This window comes from Notolepis coatsorum (genome assembly GCF_963971535.1).
Source record: "Notolepis coatsorum genome assembly, chromosome: 8".
NCBI classification, from domain to species: domain Eukaryota; kingdom Metazoa; phylum Chordata; class Actinopteri; order Aulopiformes; family Paralepididae; genus Notolepis; species Notolepis coatsorum.
The window spans coordinates 58,343,705-58,361,689 of record NC_140172.1 but is presented as its reverse complement, the minus strand read 5'-3'; the positions used below and the strand labels follow the sequence as shown (position 1 = coordinate 58,361,689).

The 17,985-nt window shown below is 45.7% G+C and overlaps 1 protein-coding gene across 1 annotated transcript in view; it reads right to left on the bottom strand.

Moving 5' to 3' along the window:
• LOC311233457 (actin-binding protein WASF3-like) overlaps nt 1-17,985 on the bottom strand; it is a gene marked incomplete at both ends in the record, with an annotated part of 178,221 nt that overhangs the window by 15,209 nt on the left and 145,027 nt on the right. Inside the window, one exon of the mRNA XM_084320424.1 lies at nt 13,447-13,646. Coding sequence (XP_084176550.1) covers nt 13,447-13,646 — 200 coding nt within the window. The remainder of the gene's footprint in view (nt 1-13,446; nt 13,647-17,985) is intronic.

The following is a 17,985-nucleotide window of genomic DNA, read 5'->3' as shown; positions in this document are numbered from 1 at the left end:
AGGCGTTGTCTAATGTTATCTAGCTACTGATGGCTCCTGATATCATCAGTTTGGCATTCGATTTTGCAGGTGCTGGCTAACTGGCGTTCTATCGTTCTGTGAGCTGGCGTTGGTACCTGGCTGGTGCTAACTAGCGTGGCTATCGTTCTGTGAGCTGGCGTTGGTACCTGGCTGGCTAACTAGCGTGGCTATCGTTCTGTGAGCTGGCGTTAGTACCTAGCTGGCGCTGGCTAACTAGCGTGGCTATCGTTCTGTGAGCTAGCATTGGTACCTGGCTGGCTAACTAGCGTGGCTATCGTTCTGTGAGCTGGCGTTAGTACCTAGCTGGTGCTAACTAGCGTGGCTATCGTTCTGTGAGCTAGCGTTGGTACCTGGCTGGCTAACTAGCGTGGCTATCGTTCTGTGAGCTAGCGTTGGTACCTGGCTGGCTAACTAGCGTGGCTATCGTTCAGTGAGCTAGCGTTGGTACCTGGCTGGCTAACTAGCGTGGCTATCGTTCTGTGAGCTGGCGTTAGTACCTAGCTGGCGCTGGCTAACTAGTGTGGCTATCGTTCTGTGAGCTAGCATCAGTACCTGGCTGGCTAACTAGCGTGGCTATCGTTCTGTGAGCTGGCGTTAGTACCTAGCTGGTGCTAACTAGCGTGGCTATCGTTCTGTGAGCTAGCGTTGGTACCTGGCTGGCTAACTAGCGTGGCTATCGTTCTGTGAGCTGGCGTTAGTACCTAGCTGGTGTTAACTAGCGTGGCTATCGTTCTGTGAGCTAGCGTTGGTACCTGGCTGGCTAACTAGCGTGGCCATCGTTCTGTGAGCTAGCGTTGGTACCTGGCTGGCTAACTAGCGTGGCTATCGTTCTGTGAGCTGGCGTTAGTACCTAGCTGGCGCTGGCTAACTAGCGTGGCTATCGTTCTGTGAGCTAGCATTGGTACCTGGCTGGCTAACTAGCGTGGCTATCGTTCTGTGAGCTGGCGTTAGTACCTAGCTGGTGCTAACTAGCGTGGCTATCGTTCTGTGAGCTAGCGTTGGTACCTGGCTGGCTAACTAGCGTGGCTATCGTTCTGTGAGCTGGCGTTAGTACCTAGCTGGCGCTGGCTAACTAGCGTGGCTATCGTTCTGAGAGCTGGCGTTAGTACCTGGCTGGCTAACTAGCGTGGCTATCGTTCTGTGAGTTGGCATTAGTACCTAGCTGGCGCTGGCTAACTAGTGTGGCTATCGTTCTGTGAGCTGGCGTTGGTACCTGGCTGGCTAACTAGCGTGGCTATCGTTCTGTGAGCTGGCGTTGGTACCTGGCTGGCTAACTAGCGTGGCTATCGTTCTGTGAGCTGGCGTTGGTACCTGGCCGGCTAACTAGCGTGGCTATCGTTCTGTGAGCTGGCGTTGGTACCTGGCTGGCTAACTAGCGTGGCTATCGTTCTGTGAGCTGGCGTTGGTACCTAGCTGGCTAACAAGCATGGCTATCGTTCTGTGAGCTGGCATTAGTACCTAGCTACCGTTACTGTTTAAACAAAAATGTTAATAAATGGGAGCTTCCTCAAACAGCCATCTCTTTCCCGACAATCCCCTCTGTGCACGAACCCTTACATATGGTAATTAAACATTAAAACACCTGCGGCTTATAGTCCAGTGCGGCTTATATATGTACACATCATTAAATTTAGCTGCTGCGGCTTATATTCAGGTGCGGCTTATAGTGTGAAAATTACGGTAGTGTACAAAACATTATTTACTATACACTACTACATATAATGTACTGTAATCTTTAGAATGATTGTATTTTGTCATCATAAATCAAAACAAAATAATTTTGAGGCACCGTGAACCAAGCATAAGCCTTCTTTGAAGTAAGCTAAATTTGCTTCAAACAGTGTTCATCAGGGAAATCAGGGCAGTTTGGTGTCAGTTGTGAAAATATATCGTTTCGTAAATCGTTTTTTTCCCAAATCTCTGATTTCAAATTCCTCTCCCAAAGCTGCACCTTTAATACTGTTGCATAATTTCGGACTTTTAATGCTGAATCAAAAAGCGTTCCCTTCCAAACTGCGGGCCCTGCCTCTGTACATTACTTATTTTATTACTATTATTGTTACAAAGGGTCAGATTAAACCGAATATATATATTTATTGCTTGAGATCCCATGTATAATATTTGTATATCGTTTGATATCCCTTGTATATTCTTTGTATATATACACGGAATATCCCTTTACCTAGGTACAGGCCAGACCATAATATTCGTTCTCCTATTGGACAGCGACCCCCCTAGGCGCCACGGCCATACCCCCAATGCCGAGTTCAAAGCCACCGCCAAGACTTGTCTCAACATGCCCAGGTTTGCGCAGTAATACGAGACAGAACTGAGGCTGGCACTAGATTATTCACCTTACGTATAAATACGTTGCAGGTGGATACAGCAGTTAGTTAACCTAGAAACGTGTTACCCTCAAACGAGTTAACCCAACAAGTTGAAGCCTTCATCACGAGTCAACGACCAAGTGAAGTGAGCAACCTTGCGTCTAAATAGAGCACTTAGAACCGCGTGCGAATAGGATAGTAAAAGTGTCAGAGCTTAGTGAAATAACGTCAAGTTCGACCTAGTTAATGTGGAGTACCGTGCACAGGAGAATCTACACCGGTGAATGCAGAGCCTTTTCCGGCTGGATTATTGCTTTGGTACTGTGGCTGCTGGAGCAGAGAACCGTCTACCCCCACTGCTGTGTGGGATCAACCCGTGAGGAGCATCACTCGAGCCCGTCTCTAGGAAGAGGCTGGCTGGCTTTCATCCATGCTGTCCCGCATACTTGGATTGTAGCTGCTGCTTTTTGTCTGCCGATCAAGGGGAGTATATGTACCGCCTCCTGTAGCTGGAGCTTATTGATTCCTCGTTGATCCAGACTTTTGCTCCCGAACATTCCTCTCCCCTGCTGGCTTACAACCGGAGGGAACCCCTTAGTATCTCCAGCTGACCTACGAGTGTGCCTTATATAATTCTTATGCTACAGGTGGTATTAATTATCCCCTTCGTAATATGCTCATGGACTTACGCTCTTGACCTATTCATGCACATTCTTCGCCTTACAAGCGCAACTCTCATTCTTAATAAATGTAAGATAATCTTGGTGCTCTTCTAATAAATATTACAAACAGTACTTTCTTGGTAAGCCGTGTTATTGTGGGGGTGTTCATCACATATACCTGTGTACTGTATGGCCAGTAGTAATGTACATAACTCAGTAGTGGTTTAATGATACCATACTTATTCAATACAGTCAGGGAATTGTACCCCTCAGTTACAATTGGTCCTTCGAGCCAGAGGGTAATTAGCGTAATATTAATATAATATTAATATTGACATGGCCAGCGGTGAACACTCCACAAACGGGTCTCCCGAGCTAGAACGCCCGCAGCGCAGACGTCAGCCACCTCCCTATCTAGAGGCATACGCTGTCAGTATAATACCTAGCTTTATAAAGAAGTTAAATGCGGATAAAATAACTAAAGCGGATAGTCAAAGCATGTCAAATCCTACCGACCAGACGACCCTGCCAGTAGAGACCCCAGTGGGTTCTAACGAAACTGACCAAGCTCACGGGGGGGACCAGGAGGGACATGACATGACTATACCCCCCGACAACGTCAACGGGACGGTCCCCGGAGAGCTCCAGGATAAAGAAAGCGCTCCAGGGACAGAACCCGACCCACTACCAGAAGAGAAGCGCGCCCAGGAGACGGACCTCGAGGCGCGCCCAGAGAACAGATCTCCAACGAGCACTGCCAGAAGCCGATCACCTCCGTCAGTGTCTTCCCCCAGCGAAGCGGACAAGATGCTGGCGCAGGCATTCATCGCCACCCTGGCAGCCTCCACAGAACGCGATCGACTTCAAGCGCAACAACTAAGTGAGCGCGAACATTCTACCATGGAAAGAGAACGCCTCCAGGCTCAACAGACGAGCGAGCGCGAACACGCTGCAATCGAGCGAGAGCGCTTCCAGGCGCAACAAAGGAGTGAAGACGACCGCATAAGACTGGAGACCAGACGCCTTCAGACGGAAGAGAACATTGAAAGAAGCCACGCCGATGCGCAGCACGCCGCCGCCAATGCACAGCGCGACGCCGCCAATGCACAGCGCGACGCCACCAATGCACAGCTCCACGCCGCCCATGCCAGCGCCAATGCACAGCGCGACGCCGCCAATGCCCACCGCGAAGCACAGCGCGACGCCGCCCATGCCCAGCGCGAAGCAGAGCGCGACCGGCTGCAGGCGCAGATGGTAGAACAATTGATCGCCATGGCGACACCCCCTCTCTCCGCACGGAGCTCCCGGAGATCATCACGACAAGGGTCTAGGGCACATTCCCCTACCCGACCAAGCGACCCGGGACCCCGCCAACAGGAGGATCCTGTCCACGTCTCCGAACCCCCTCCCCGGCCGGTCCATACGAGACCCAGCAACCGGGAAGAACCGGCCCACGTCGCTGAGAGACTGACCAGAAGACTCCAGGACCTAGCAGAGGAAGAGGAAGAGGAAGAGGAGGAGTGTCAAGCCGACCAGCAGCAACGTACTCTGGACCAGGAGGCCCAGTACAGCCCCGACCAGCAGCAACGTACTCTGGACCAGGAGGCCCAGTACAGCCCCGACGTCAGCCCCGAGGCCCTGCGTTACAGACCCCCGACTCAACTCACGGGTGAGTTTGACGCACCGTCAGCACCGAGGAACAGCACCTGGGTACCCGGCCCTTGGTACCCACCGAGTACCAGCCCACGACGACACGTACGGGGAGACTCGCCCCGGAGACCTCTCCCCCAACGCTCACCGATGTGCCAGCCATCCATGGCATCGTACCTTGGCACACCGACGTTCCCGGATTTTACACGCGAGGACAGAGCACAGTACACGGAGCTACGGATGTGCTTAGAGACTATGATGTCCGACGTCCCAGACGAGACGTACAAATATGCTATCCTCCTCAAGCACCTGAAGGTGCCCAGAGCGCATAATATAGCGCTGGCATATTCCAACTCAAGTACCCCATACACCGCGGCTCTAGTAGCCCTCGACCAACGTTATGGACGCATATGGGACTACGTGATACAGGAAATAAGAGATATCGACCGCCTCCCCCCAGCCAGAGACAACAGAGCATTGGATGACCTCTCTATCAAGGTACAGTCCCTGGTAGGGATGCTGGGGTCCCAAAAGGAAAAAGGGATATATGAACTGTACGCTAACTCTAATGTAGAAAGGATATTAGAGAAGCTCCCTCCCGCCCGACAAGAGCGTTTTCGGCGGCAGAGAGACCACCGCGACCCAACGGCCCAGAGGCATCCCTCCTAGACTTATCTGATTTCCTCGCCAGGGAGGTCAGCAGCCTACGACTGGACACGTTCGTGTGGAGTGGACCAAGCCCAAGAGATGGACCTCGGGGATCAAATGATAACCGCCGGTCGGTGACCGTTATGCACCAAGCCGAATCAGTACCGCAGCACAAGAACCACAACACCCCCTCGACGAAAGAGGAGTGGAAGATTGAATGCCAGTACTGTGAAGGGGAACATCGGCTGTATCAATGTGACAAGTTCAAGAAGCTGACCACGGACGAGGTGAGTCAGTGGATCAAAGACCACCGCCGCTGCTTCCGCTGCGCGCGCAGCCATATGGCAGCTGAGTGCCGCTTGAAGAAGAAGTGCAGCAGGTGCGGCGGCGCCCACTTGGAGGTCCTGCATGACATCAACAGGCGTCCGCCAGGACAACAAAGTGGGCCCGTCACGGTAATGTACCAGGCCGAGGCGGTGGCACCAGTACCGAAGACCCACCAGACCGCCCCCTGGTGTCCCGACTGCTACAGCAGACACTGGGAGTCACGGTGCCACTCGGACGACCGCGAGTCGGCACCACTCCAGAAGATCCAAGGCAACCGACCAACAGGAGTGCTCCATATAGACCAGCATAGCGGGACCCCCCGAGTGCTCATCAAAGTGGTCAGAGTGCTCCTGAGCTACGAGGACAAGGTCCTGGACACTTACGCCGTCCTAGACGATGGGTCTGAAAAGACTCTCCTCCTCGCTTCCGCCGCAGCCCAGCTGGGTCTGCGGGGTGCCAAAGGAACAATGACCATACGTACCATCAGAAGAGACCAGAAGACCATAAAGGGTAAAAATGTCTCCTTCAAGATAGCAGCGGTGGACCAGCCCGAGAAGCAGTATAGTATTACCAACGTCTTCACTAGCCACGACATAGGCCTGTCTCAGTACACCTACCCCATCCCACAGCTGATGGCGAAGTATGTGCACCTACGTCAACTACCTATACCGCTTATCGACGGCGCCACACCGACCCTGCTCATCGGCTCCGACCACGCGGACCTCATTCTCCCAATTGAGGCGGCCCACATCGGACCCAAAGGATGCCCAGTCGCGGTTCAGACCCGACTGGGGTGGACGCTCCAGGGCCCCCTCTACGGACTTGACAGTCAACCCACGTCTACACGCTGCCTACACACAAAGGTGAGCGACACCGGCCACTCTCTCGTACAGCCCGTTGAGAGGCTATTGACATTAGGCGAGAGGCCTGTGAGAGAACCGTGGGCACAAGAGGGAGTTCGGAACTCCACCCCCCTCAGCTGCGCTCCAGACGTAGCTGACCTCGAACCCAGCACCCCAAGCGACTCCTTGATGGGGCGGCCGGAACCGGCCCCTCCTCAGACGGGGTACAGACCAAACAAGAGAAACAGACGGAGGAGGTGGAGGCACAGCCAAGCACAGATCAAAGCAGTATCAGGCCCGCTTACTCCTAACCCCCCTACCATCCCTTCCAGCCCGTCAGAAGCGGGTCAAGGACGGGGACAACTTAAAAGTGGAAACAGTCGTCATGATCATAGACCAGTCACTACCCCGAGCTGCGTGGCCGGCCGGCCGCGTAAGCAAAGTGATCACTGGTGCCGACGGAAAGGTCAGAGCGGCAGAAGTGCTCGTCCAGGGACGGACATACACCCGACCCGTGGCGAGGCTGATAGAGTTGCCAAGGCTCCCCGACTCTCTTAATGACGACCATGACCCCCTGACTTTGTGAATTGCCCTACTCCTCACAACGGACATTGAGTAGTGGACAAGACGGTTAATCTGTCTCTGCTTATCTAATTAGGTGCGGACTAATTAGGAGGCGGCTGTTACAAAGGGTCAGATTAAACCGAATATATATATTTATTGCTTGAGATCCCATGTATAATATTTGTATATCGTTTGATATCCCTTGTATATTCTTTGTATATATACACGGAATATCCCTTTACCTAGGTACAGGCCAGACCATAATATTCGTTCTCCTATTGGACAGCGACCCCCCTAGGCGCCACGGCCATACCCCCAATGCCGAGTTCAAAGCCACCGCCAAGACTTGTCTCAACATGCCCAGGTTTACGCAGTAATACGAGACAGAACTGAGGCTGGCACTAGATTATTCACCTTACGTATAAATACGTTGCAGGTGGATACAGCAGTTAGTTAACCTAGAAACGTGTTACCCTCAAACGAGTTAACCCAACAAGTTGAAGCCTTCATCACGAGTCAACGACCAAGTGAAGTGAGCAACCTTGCGTCTAAATAGAGCACTTAGAACCGCGTGCGAATAGGATAGTAAAAGTGTCAGAGCTTAGTGAAATAACGTCAAGTTCGACCTAGTTAATTGTGGAGTACCGTGCACAGGAGAATCTACACCGGTGAATGCAGAGCCTTTTCCGGCTGGATTATTGCTTTGGTACTGTGGCTGCTGGAGCAGAGAACTGTCTACCCCCACTGCTGTGTGGGATCAACCCGTGAGGAGCATCACTCGAGCCCGTCTCTAGGAAGAGGCTGGCTGGCTTTCATCCATGCTGTCCCGCATACTTGGATTATAGCTGCTGCTTTTTGTCTGCCGATCAAGGGGAGTATATGTACCGCCTCCCGTAGCTGGAGCTTATTGATTCCTCGTTGATCCAGACTTTTGCTCCAGAACATTCCTCTCCCCTGCTGGCTTACAACCGGAGGGAACCCCTTAGTATCTCCAGCTGACCTACGAGTGTGCCTTATATAATTCTTATGCTACAGGTGGTATTAATTATCCCCTTCGTAATATGCTCATGGACTTACGCTCTTGACCTATTCATGCACATTCTTCGCCTTACAAGCGCAACTCTCATTCTTAATAAATGTAAGATAATCTTGGTGCTCTTCTAATAAATATTACAAACAGTACTTTCTTGGTAAGCCGTGTTATTGTGGGGGTGTTCATCACATATACCTGTGTACTGTATGGCCAGTAGTAATGTACATAACTCAGTAGTGGTTTAATGATACCATACTTATTCAATACAGTCAGGGAATTGTACCCCTCAGTTACAATTATATTATTATTATTACTATTATTAGTATTAGTATTATATTAATATTACTCTGTAAACAACAGAGAACCTCTCAGGTAAGTCCACTTTCTAACTTCAGTTTTCCTCTGAGGACAGTTCTTCAGTAACATTGTGAACCAGGCCGCACGGACCCGGAGATAAGTGAACGTGTACTGCCTTCTTCCAGATGCTCTGACCGCAATAACCATGAAACAACCCAACGTCCTTGGAGACCGCACACACTGTCTAAACTAGGGATGTCCGATATTATCGGCCTACCGATATTATCGGTCGATATTGGCATTAAAATGTGATATCGGAAAATATCGTTATCGGTTTTAAAAGAATTTTTTTTATTATTATTTTTATTTCTATAACCTTTATTTACCCAGGCAAGCTAGTAAGAACAAATTCTGATTTTATTTATTGTCAAAAGTATGCATAATGTTGTGTTAATTCCACAACAAGAGATATGTAATGTTAATTACCTGAAATTATTCCGTTTTTTGGGGGGGGGAACCCTGCATATATCGGTATCGGTTGATATCCGTATCGGAAATTAAGAGTTGGACAATATCGGTATCGGTAAAAAAGCCAATATCGAGCATCCCTAGTCTAAACCATAAAGAACACCCAGAGCACAACAAGTATTTAACATGTTTTCAGCATCTGTACCTGTAATCAGCAGGTGGACGTGATGACCCGTTGATCAGGTCTGCAGAACGAGGGAGAGGTTCTCCCTGGTAGCCACCCCCGATGCTGTGGTATTCGTGCTCCACAGACGGTGAGGGATGGGCATTCCTGAGCATGTAGCCCTGGGGCCCTGAGTGGATACAGGATGCTTGACCTGGAGGGAGTGGGAAGTCTGGGAAATCCAGTCTAGGAAAAAAAAGAAAGATCTCATAATAGTGTCTCATCAGAGTGACATAGTGTTGTAGTACCAATAGGAAGGAAGTAGGGCTGGGCGATATGGCCAAAAACGTTATCGCGATAAAATTATAAAATTATTTTCATATAACTCGATATCGATAATTATCGTCGATATAATGTCTGTCAAGTTTAATTAACTTTTTATGCCCGGCGCCGATGGACGGGCTATTAATAGACTTGTTTTGCTGCTGCGAATGTCTCGAGAGTCGAGTTGATGTCGTCATCAGTCCCCGCACGTTAGCAGTTAGCCAGAGCAAGCGGAGTATCTCATGACACTGTACTAAATATGACCCTAAAATACTCTGTTCCGCCCCAATACATTGCAACGACGTCCACCGTATACTCCACACTACTATAACAGTTACCCTCAGAATTCAAAACACACACCAACTCGGCAGGTAAACTGTAAAATAGCGCCGTGCAAGCTAATTATCCTAGCCAGCCTCGTTTCAAAGCGGTGTATTCCATGACAATGTACTAAATATGACTATAAAATACTCTGTTCCGCCCCAATACATTGCAACGACGTCCACCGTATACCCCACACTACTATAACAGTTACCCTCAGAATTCAAAACACACACCAACTCGGCAGGTAAACTGTAAAATAGCGCCGTGCAAGCTAATTATCCTAGCCAGCCTCGTTTCAAAGCGGTGTATTCCATGACAATGTACTAAATATGACCATAAAATACTCTGTTCCGCCCCAATACATTGCAACGACGTCCACCGTATACCCCACACTACTATAACAGTTACCCTCAGAATTCAAAACACACACCAACTCGGCAGGTAAACTGTAAAATAGCGCCGTGCAAGCTAATTATCCTAGCCAGCCTGTTGACTACTGGAGTCCTAGATTCCGGGTCTCCTTCCGCTGTCGGCCATCTCCTTCACTGATTGGTTGTTAGTGCGTGTGCTCATATCCAAGCTTGGAAAATCGATATATCTAAACTTTGCGACCACGTTTCATGTTTATTTCGAGGAAATAATTTATCGCGATAGTTATCGTTATGGTTTTATCGCCCAGCCCTAGAAGGAAGTACACGCCACTGTGTTGTACCAATAGGAAGGAAGTACACGCCACTGTGTTGTACCAATAGGAAGGAAGTACACGCCACTGTGTTGTACCAATAGGAAGGAAGTACACGCCACTGTGTTGCACCAATAGGAAGGAAGTACACGCCACTGTGTTGCACCAATAGGAAGGAAGTATACAACATTGTGTTGTACCAATAGGAAGGAAGTACACATTGCTGTGTTGTACCAATAGGAAGGAAGTACATGATACTTACTTTTTTTTATGTTCATGTCTCGTCTACAAATCCAAATTGGCCCATGTTCAAGATTTCATATATATCATCTAACGGATTATTCATACATAAGAGTGATACATAGCCTAAAATGACCATCATGCCTGCCTCCAAATGATACTTATAGTCATTCGTTTTTTTTTCGTGATTTGGAGTATTGTAAATATTTTTTATAATATTTGGAACGGTGTGTGTCTGGAGAACAAATTGCATTGCGTTTTTATTCAGTATCTCAGTTTACCAGTAACTGCATTTTAATTTGTCATACCAGGACAACCCATGTCACGGAGCAGCCGAGATACTTTCGCTCATTTGACACACACATTTTTAAATATGATTACTAATATAATATATTTCCATTTTTTCCTTTATATTTTTGATGGCGAACAGATGGTGCGCCTAGGTGGAGCACACTGCGTCAATGGAGCTCATAACATAAAAACAATTTAATTCCTGAATAATAATATTAATATCTGTGTAATAAAAATATCTGTGTCCATCTCATTATCTGTGCTTGTGTTTTGCAACCTACCTGTCCACGAACCACTGGTCACTAGTACTACCACTAGGGGGAGCTAGAAATCGGACTACTTTCCGTGCCGGCCATGTTTTCCTTTTTACCCCCTTGAATGCCGCCACCCACTTCAATGATAGCGCTCATATTTGTGAACGCATAATCTATGTCTTAAATTATGGCTATGTGTCTAATCTGGCCGTCGCTTATCAATGACTTGTTTGCAGTCAACATTGTCGAAACGGATAGTTTTTTAATCGGTTCATTTCCGTTTTATAGCATTTTGAAAATCGCTCGTTTATGGAAAGTTTCAGGAAAATATAAAGATTCTGTGATAAACAGCCTTTACTGGAATATTCTGGAATACACAAAAAACGTTGTCATCGGCCTATTTATGAATAGTTTTCAAATAAACGCTAGATTATCGATAGTATATGTATACTTATGCACGCTAGAGAAGCAAGCTGAAAAATCGAATCTCTCATTTCCTGATCGCACACACACACACACACACACATACACACATTCTCGAAGACACGCTGACGTCACGAGACCGCCGCCATCTTGGTATTGGGGAAACAAACGGATTTCTACCATCAAATGTATGCGTTGACCTCCGTTTTTATTACATATTTTATCACATTCTTGTTCATTTCATAACCTTTTCATATAATTTGTTTTGAAAATATTGAGGCCAACATGGCATTTCACTATTTCGAAAGCCTTTCTGGTGATTCTAAGTGCATGTTTCCCCCAAGCCATAGACATGCACTTAGACAGAAAGTTAAAAAGACAGGAAGTTGACTTCGAGAATGGGGCAAACGCTGATATCTCTGTGAAAACAGCTCTGATTATCCCAAGACTGGTAAAATAGATTCCTTACCTCAGATCAGATGTTCCCCAAAAAGATGATTCTAATTCCTGATCGCCATTCCAAATATCGATCGCGTTTATTGATCCAACGCTGCGTACTGGAAATATGTATTCCACGCTGTTCTGATGGGCCACAATGAGTCCGATGGGCTCGGATTACTTGCCTGAGAAGTAAAATGTGGATTCCGGATTTTTCTTTTCTCATCAATTTACATTGAGTCCATTCCAAAAGGGTGCATTACCATCCGGGAGACGATAGGGGGCGGTATTTTCCCAATGGAGCTCATAGAGAGTTTGCAGCACTGATACTATCACGATCACACAGGTCCCATTCATTTGTTTACATTTGAAAACGTGTTGTATTACAAATACAATGCTAATGTGACGTATTTTGATATGGTGCTTCTAGGGGAAACTTCCTGATACATGCAAAGAACTGTGGCAACCATTGTCATCTCCTTCTAATAGTGTTTGTAGGTTGAGGACCGCCCTACAGAGGGTGTCTAGGTTGAGGACAGCCCTACTAGTGGTGGGGGGAAATATCGATACAGTATAGTATTGCGATACTTTGCGTGGCAATACTGTATCGATACAAGGATGCCAAGTATCGATATTTTATTATGCAAATTCTTTTTTTATTCTTTTTTTTTGATAAGGAAGTTGCATTGTTCATTTCAATACCTGTAATAGTACAGTAGTCCACACACACACACACACACACACACACACACACACACACACACTGTGTGCATTCAATTAAGTTGGAATATGACTGTAATACAAACAGTTCAGTTTGTCAGGTACATGCAACACAGATTACAGTGTTGACACCTGTCTGCTTGAGAAAATACCATTTGCTGCAATACAAATTATTGAATTGAGATGAACAGACTGAAAACTTTATTTTATTAGATAAAACATGTTGACAAAGTTTTACTTTGCAGTTGAAAAAAGGTACTAAATCGCAATATTAATATCGCAATACATCGCAATATATCGCAAAATATTTTGTATCGCAATACTATCGTATCGTGAGTTAAGTATCGTGATAATATCGTATCGTGAGGCCTCTGGTGATTCCCACCCCTAAGCCCTACAGAGTGTGTGTAGGTTGAGGACAGCCCTACAGAGTGTGTGTAGGTTGAGGACAGCCCTACAGAGTGTGTAGATGGAGGACAGCCCTACAGAGTGTGTGTAGGTTGAGGAGGACAGCCCTACAGTGTGTAGGTTGAGGACAGCCCTACAGAGTGTGTAGATGGAGGACAGCCCTACAGAGTGTGTGTAGGTTGAGGAGGACAGCCCTACAGAGTGTGTAGATTGAGGACAGCCCTACAGAGTGTGTAGATTGAGGACAGCCCTACAGAGTGTGTAGATTGAGGACAGCCCTACAGAGTGTGTGTAGGTTGAGGACAGCCCTACAGAGTGTGTACGTTGAGGACAGCCCTACAGAGCACGGACAGACCTGCCATCTGGGGAGAGGGAGCCCTCGGAAGAAGCCCCTCGGTGGAGGCTGTGCGGATGGCGATGGTCTGGACGGAGCTCCTTATCGAACGCCATCATGTTCCACTCCTGTCGGCGGTTCCTTGCCTTTCTCACTTTCTTCACCTCTCGCTGCAGCGTGCTGTTGTCCACACAGCGCTTCTGCTCCTGGGAGGAAAGGCCAAGTCAGGAGGTATAATCAATACAAATTACTGTCACACAATTGTTGTTACACAAGTTATTTAAGGCGAGGCACTACCATTTAAAATTTTGAGATGCCTCCAAAGCTACTGTAGTTTCATAAAACATATAAAGCAGTCATCAAAAGCAACTATAAATATGACATTTTCACATTTGATAAGATGCATCATGTAAACCAAGCTAAAATACCCCTTTTTCTCAAAATGACATATTCCCAGATATGGCCACCAAATTGATTATTAACCAAAATAGCTGGTCATTTTCAGAAGTTTTCTTTGATAGTTTTAGTCATTTATTCGATCTCACGATAGAAACAACATTTTGAAGAGAGGGAGAGAGAGAGAGAGAGAGGGCTTCTAGTAGTGGAGCTAACATTAGCTTGCTGAGGCTACATCAACAGGCTGCTAGGAGTGGAGCTAACGTTAGTTTTCTGAGGCTACATCAACAGTTAACATTACTTACAGATGTGGGACTGGAAAACGAGGCGTCTCCCGCCGGTAGCAAGCTAGATGCCGGTGGTTGACGCAAGATGACGTCTTTTGACGCTGCTCTGCCTGGTTCAACCAGTAGGGGGAGTCGAGTTACACGGTGGAGAGAGGGAGCTATTCTACAATTGTGTGTGCATGCGACACTAGTCTTGGACATATTATTTTGCAATGTAATGCTTTTCTGTAGATTATTTGACTGTCATTGGTACAGTAATGGTGTGGTATTTTCGATTAACGTGCGTTTTTTTATGGATAATCATCTAGATACTCAGATACAGTGCAGTATTATTCTTTACGAGACAACCCAACGTGCTGGCACCGAAGACCCGCCCCTACTCTGCCTCTGATTCGCAGAATGTGGCTCTAGTTAGGCTCTGGTTGGGGGAAATGTAACTGGCCCGTCGATTATTGTGATCAGGCTGTCCTGTGGATTTCAGCTGTCGCTGTACTGAATTTACTGGTAAGTTAACTTAGGTTTAACGTTAGTTTGTTTACTGCAGTTATGTCAGAATGACAATCAACTAAGGTAAAGTTACAGTAGCAACTGCTCAAATAAAGCTGTATCCACATTGCTGTCAAGTTAACGTTATGGTCTCTCGAAAATTGAATGCGACCTCAAGGCTTTTCAACACTGGCCGCGTAATATTAGCTAACGTTCATTTAGCAGGATGTAATGTGTAACGTTTAATCAACGTGAAATGGCCCTGAATACATCATATAATGTGTTTCCCAGCTGCTTATATTGTAAGTGTATGCCCAAAAATATATATCACTATGAATTGAAAATGGGGGACCCTGATGTAAACAAGACGAAAGTCTTTCTCTGGTCTGCATCCCCTTAACAATTGTGTGTATTGAGCTGTACTGTATTGTACCCATTCTGCAATCTGTTAATGATATTTACATATCTGTAGATACTATATCTATATCTGTACATCCCTTACCTACTCTTACTAGTTACGCTGCTGGCCAGTATGACCACTACCATAGTGTCTTTATACCTGTATCACTGTACATATTAATACTATATCTATATCTGTACATATCTCTTACCTACTCTTACTAGTTACACTGCTGGTCAGTATGGCTTACTACCATAGTGTCTTTACACCTGTATCACTGTACATATTAATACTATATCTATATCTGTACATATCTCTTACCTACTCTTACTAGTTACGCTGCTGGCCAGTATGACTTACTACCATAGTGTCTTTATACCTGTATCACTGTACATATTAATACTATAACTATATCTGTACATATCTCTTACCTACTCTTACTAGTTACGCTGCTGGCCAGTATGACCACTACCATAGCGTCTTTATACCTGTATCACTGTACATATTAATACTATAACTATATCTGTACATATCTCTTACTAGTTACACTGCTGGCCAGTATGACTTACTACCATAGTGTCTTTATACCTGTATCACTGTACATAATAATACTACAACTCTGTACACTACATACATCTGATTAGCATTATTACTCAGTAGTACTGATTTATAAATATATTTTAAACAATATAATGAATTAAAGTTTTGTTTTATTTGTCACATATAAGGTACATGTACATTACAGTGAAACACTTGGTTCTGTATGAGCTTCATGAGATTGTGCTTCATACATTTAAAAAAAATCTTTTTTGCAGGCATGACTGATGACACCACCATGGTGGGCTGCATCTCAAAAGGCGACGAGACCGCGTACCGCGATGAAGTAGAGCAGCTGTCAGCCCTGTGCAAAAATAACAACCTGCAGCTGAACAAGCTAAAGACCCAGGAGATGATCGTGGACTACAGGAGGAAGAAGACCGACATACAGCCCCTGTACATCGACGGGGGATGCGTGGAGAGAGTCTCTGTCATCAATATGTGCACTAAACTCAGCTAAAATTTAAAACAACAGTCGAAAGAGAAATCTGAAGTTGTTGTCATGGGAGATTTCAACACGGATTTACTTAAACTGAGCTCTGGATTAAAGTCCCTTCTGAACTATAGTAAATTGTTTGACCTGCACCAGCTCATCACTGAACCTACAGTACCAGAGTTACCTCCCTTTCTCAGACCATAATCGACTTAATACTGGTCTCTGATAAACAAAGGATAACAAACAGCGGCGTTGTTGATTATGCACTAAGTGATCACCTTGCAATTTTCTGTACCAGAAAGGTACAGATGGGTCATTTTGAGGGTCACAACAACATCAAAAATCAGATCTTTAAAAAATTACAGCAAGGAAATGCTCCTGGATGGTTTAAGGGGTGTGGACTGGTCTCATGTAATGCACTGCAAAGAGGTTGAAAAAGCATGGGACGGTTTTAAAACAACATTTCTTAAAGTGGTTGACAGATTAATGTACATGTACCTTATATGTGACAAATAAAACAAAACTTTAATTCATTATATTGTTTAAAATATATTTATAAATCAGTACTACTGAGTAATAATGCTAATCAGATGTATGTCGTGTACAGAGTTATAGTATTAATATGTACAGTGATACAGGTATAAAGACACTATGGTAGTGGCCATACTGGCCAGCAGTGTAACTAGTAAGAGATATGTACAGATATAGATATAGTATTAATATGTACAGTGATACAGGTATAAAGACACTATGGTAGTAAGTCATACTGGCCAGCAGTGTAACTAGTAAGAGTAGGTAAGAGATATGTACAGATATAGTTATAGTATTAATATGTACAGTGATACAGGTATAAAGACACTATGGTAGTAAGTCATACTGGCCAGCAGTGTAACTAGTAAGAGTAGGTAAGAGATATGTACAGTATAGATATAGTATTAATATGTACAGTGATACAGGTATAAAGACACTATGGTAGTAAGTCATACTGGCCAGCAGTGTAACTAGTAAGAGTAGGTAAGAGATATGTACAGATATAGATATAGTATCTACAGATATGTAAATGTCATTAACAGATTGCAGAATGGGTACAATACTGTACGGGCCGGCTCAATACACACAATTGTTAAGGGGATGCAGACCAGAGAAAGTCTTTCGCCTTGTTTACATCAGGGTCCCCCATTTTCAATTCATAGTGATATTTGATGTATTTGATGATGATGATGTTTGATGTATTCAGGGCCATTTCCCGTTGATTAAACGTTACACATTACATCCTGCTAAATGAACGTTAGCTAATGTTACAGTACGGCCAGCCTTGCGGTCGCATTCATAACGATAACGTTAACTTGACAGCAAATGTGGATATGCATTTGAGCACTTGCAAGTGTTAGTTGATTAGTTGATTGTCGTTCTGACATAACTGCAGTAAACAAACTAACGTTAAACCTAAGTTAACTTACCAGTTAATTCAGTACATGATGCACCGGACGTGATAAAAATAGTCGACGGGTCCATCCAGTTACATTTTCCCCCAACTAGAGAGGCAGAGTAGGGCGGGTCGGTGCCAGCAAGTTCGGTTGTCTCAACGTAAAGAATAATACTGTACATCTTAGCACGTTAATCGAAAATAGAAAAATACCACACCATTACTGAACCAATGACAGTCAAATAATCAACAGAAAAGTAGAGCTGCCGCGGTATTGATATTTTCCTTACCGCACGAATTTGCTAAATATTTCCTACCGCCGCGGTTATTACCGCACAGTGCGCACAAAAAAAAAAAATTTGAATACATTTTTTTTAGTAGTCTACTCTTATAGCCTGCCTCTAGTCTAATGGCGCTTTTCCACTGCATAGTACCTACTCGACTCGACCCGCTTTAGGCACCTGGTACTTCGTTCCTTTTCCACTGCAGCCAGGTACTACTCCGTTTGTCTCCGACG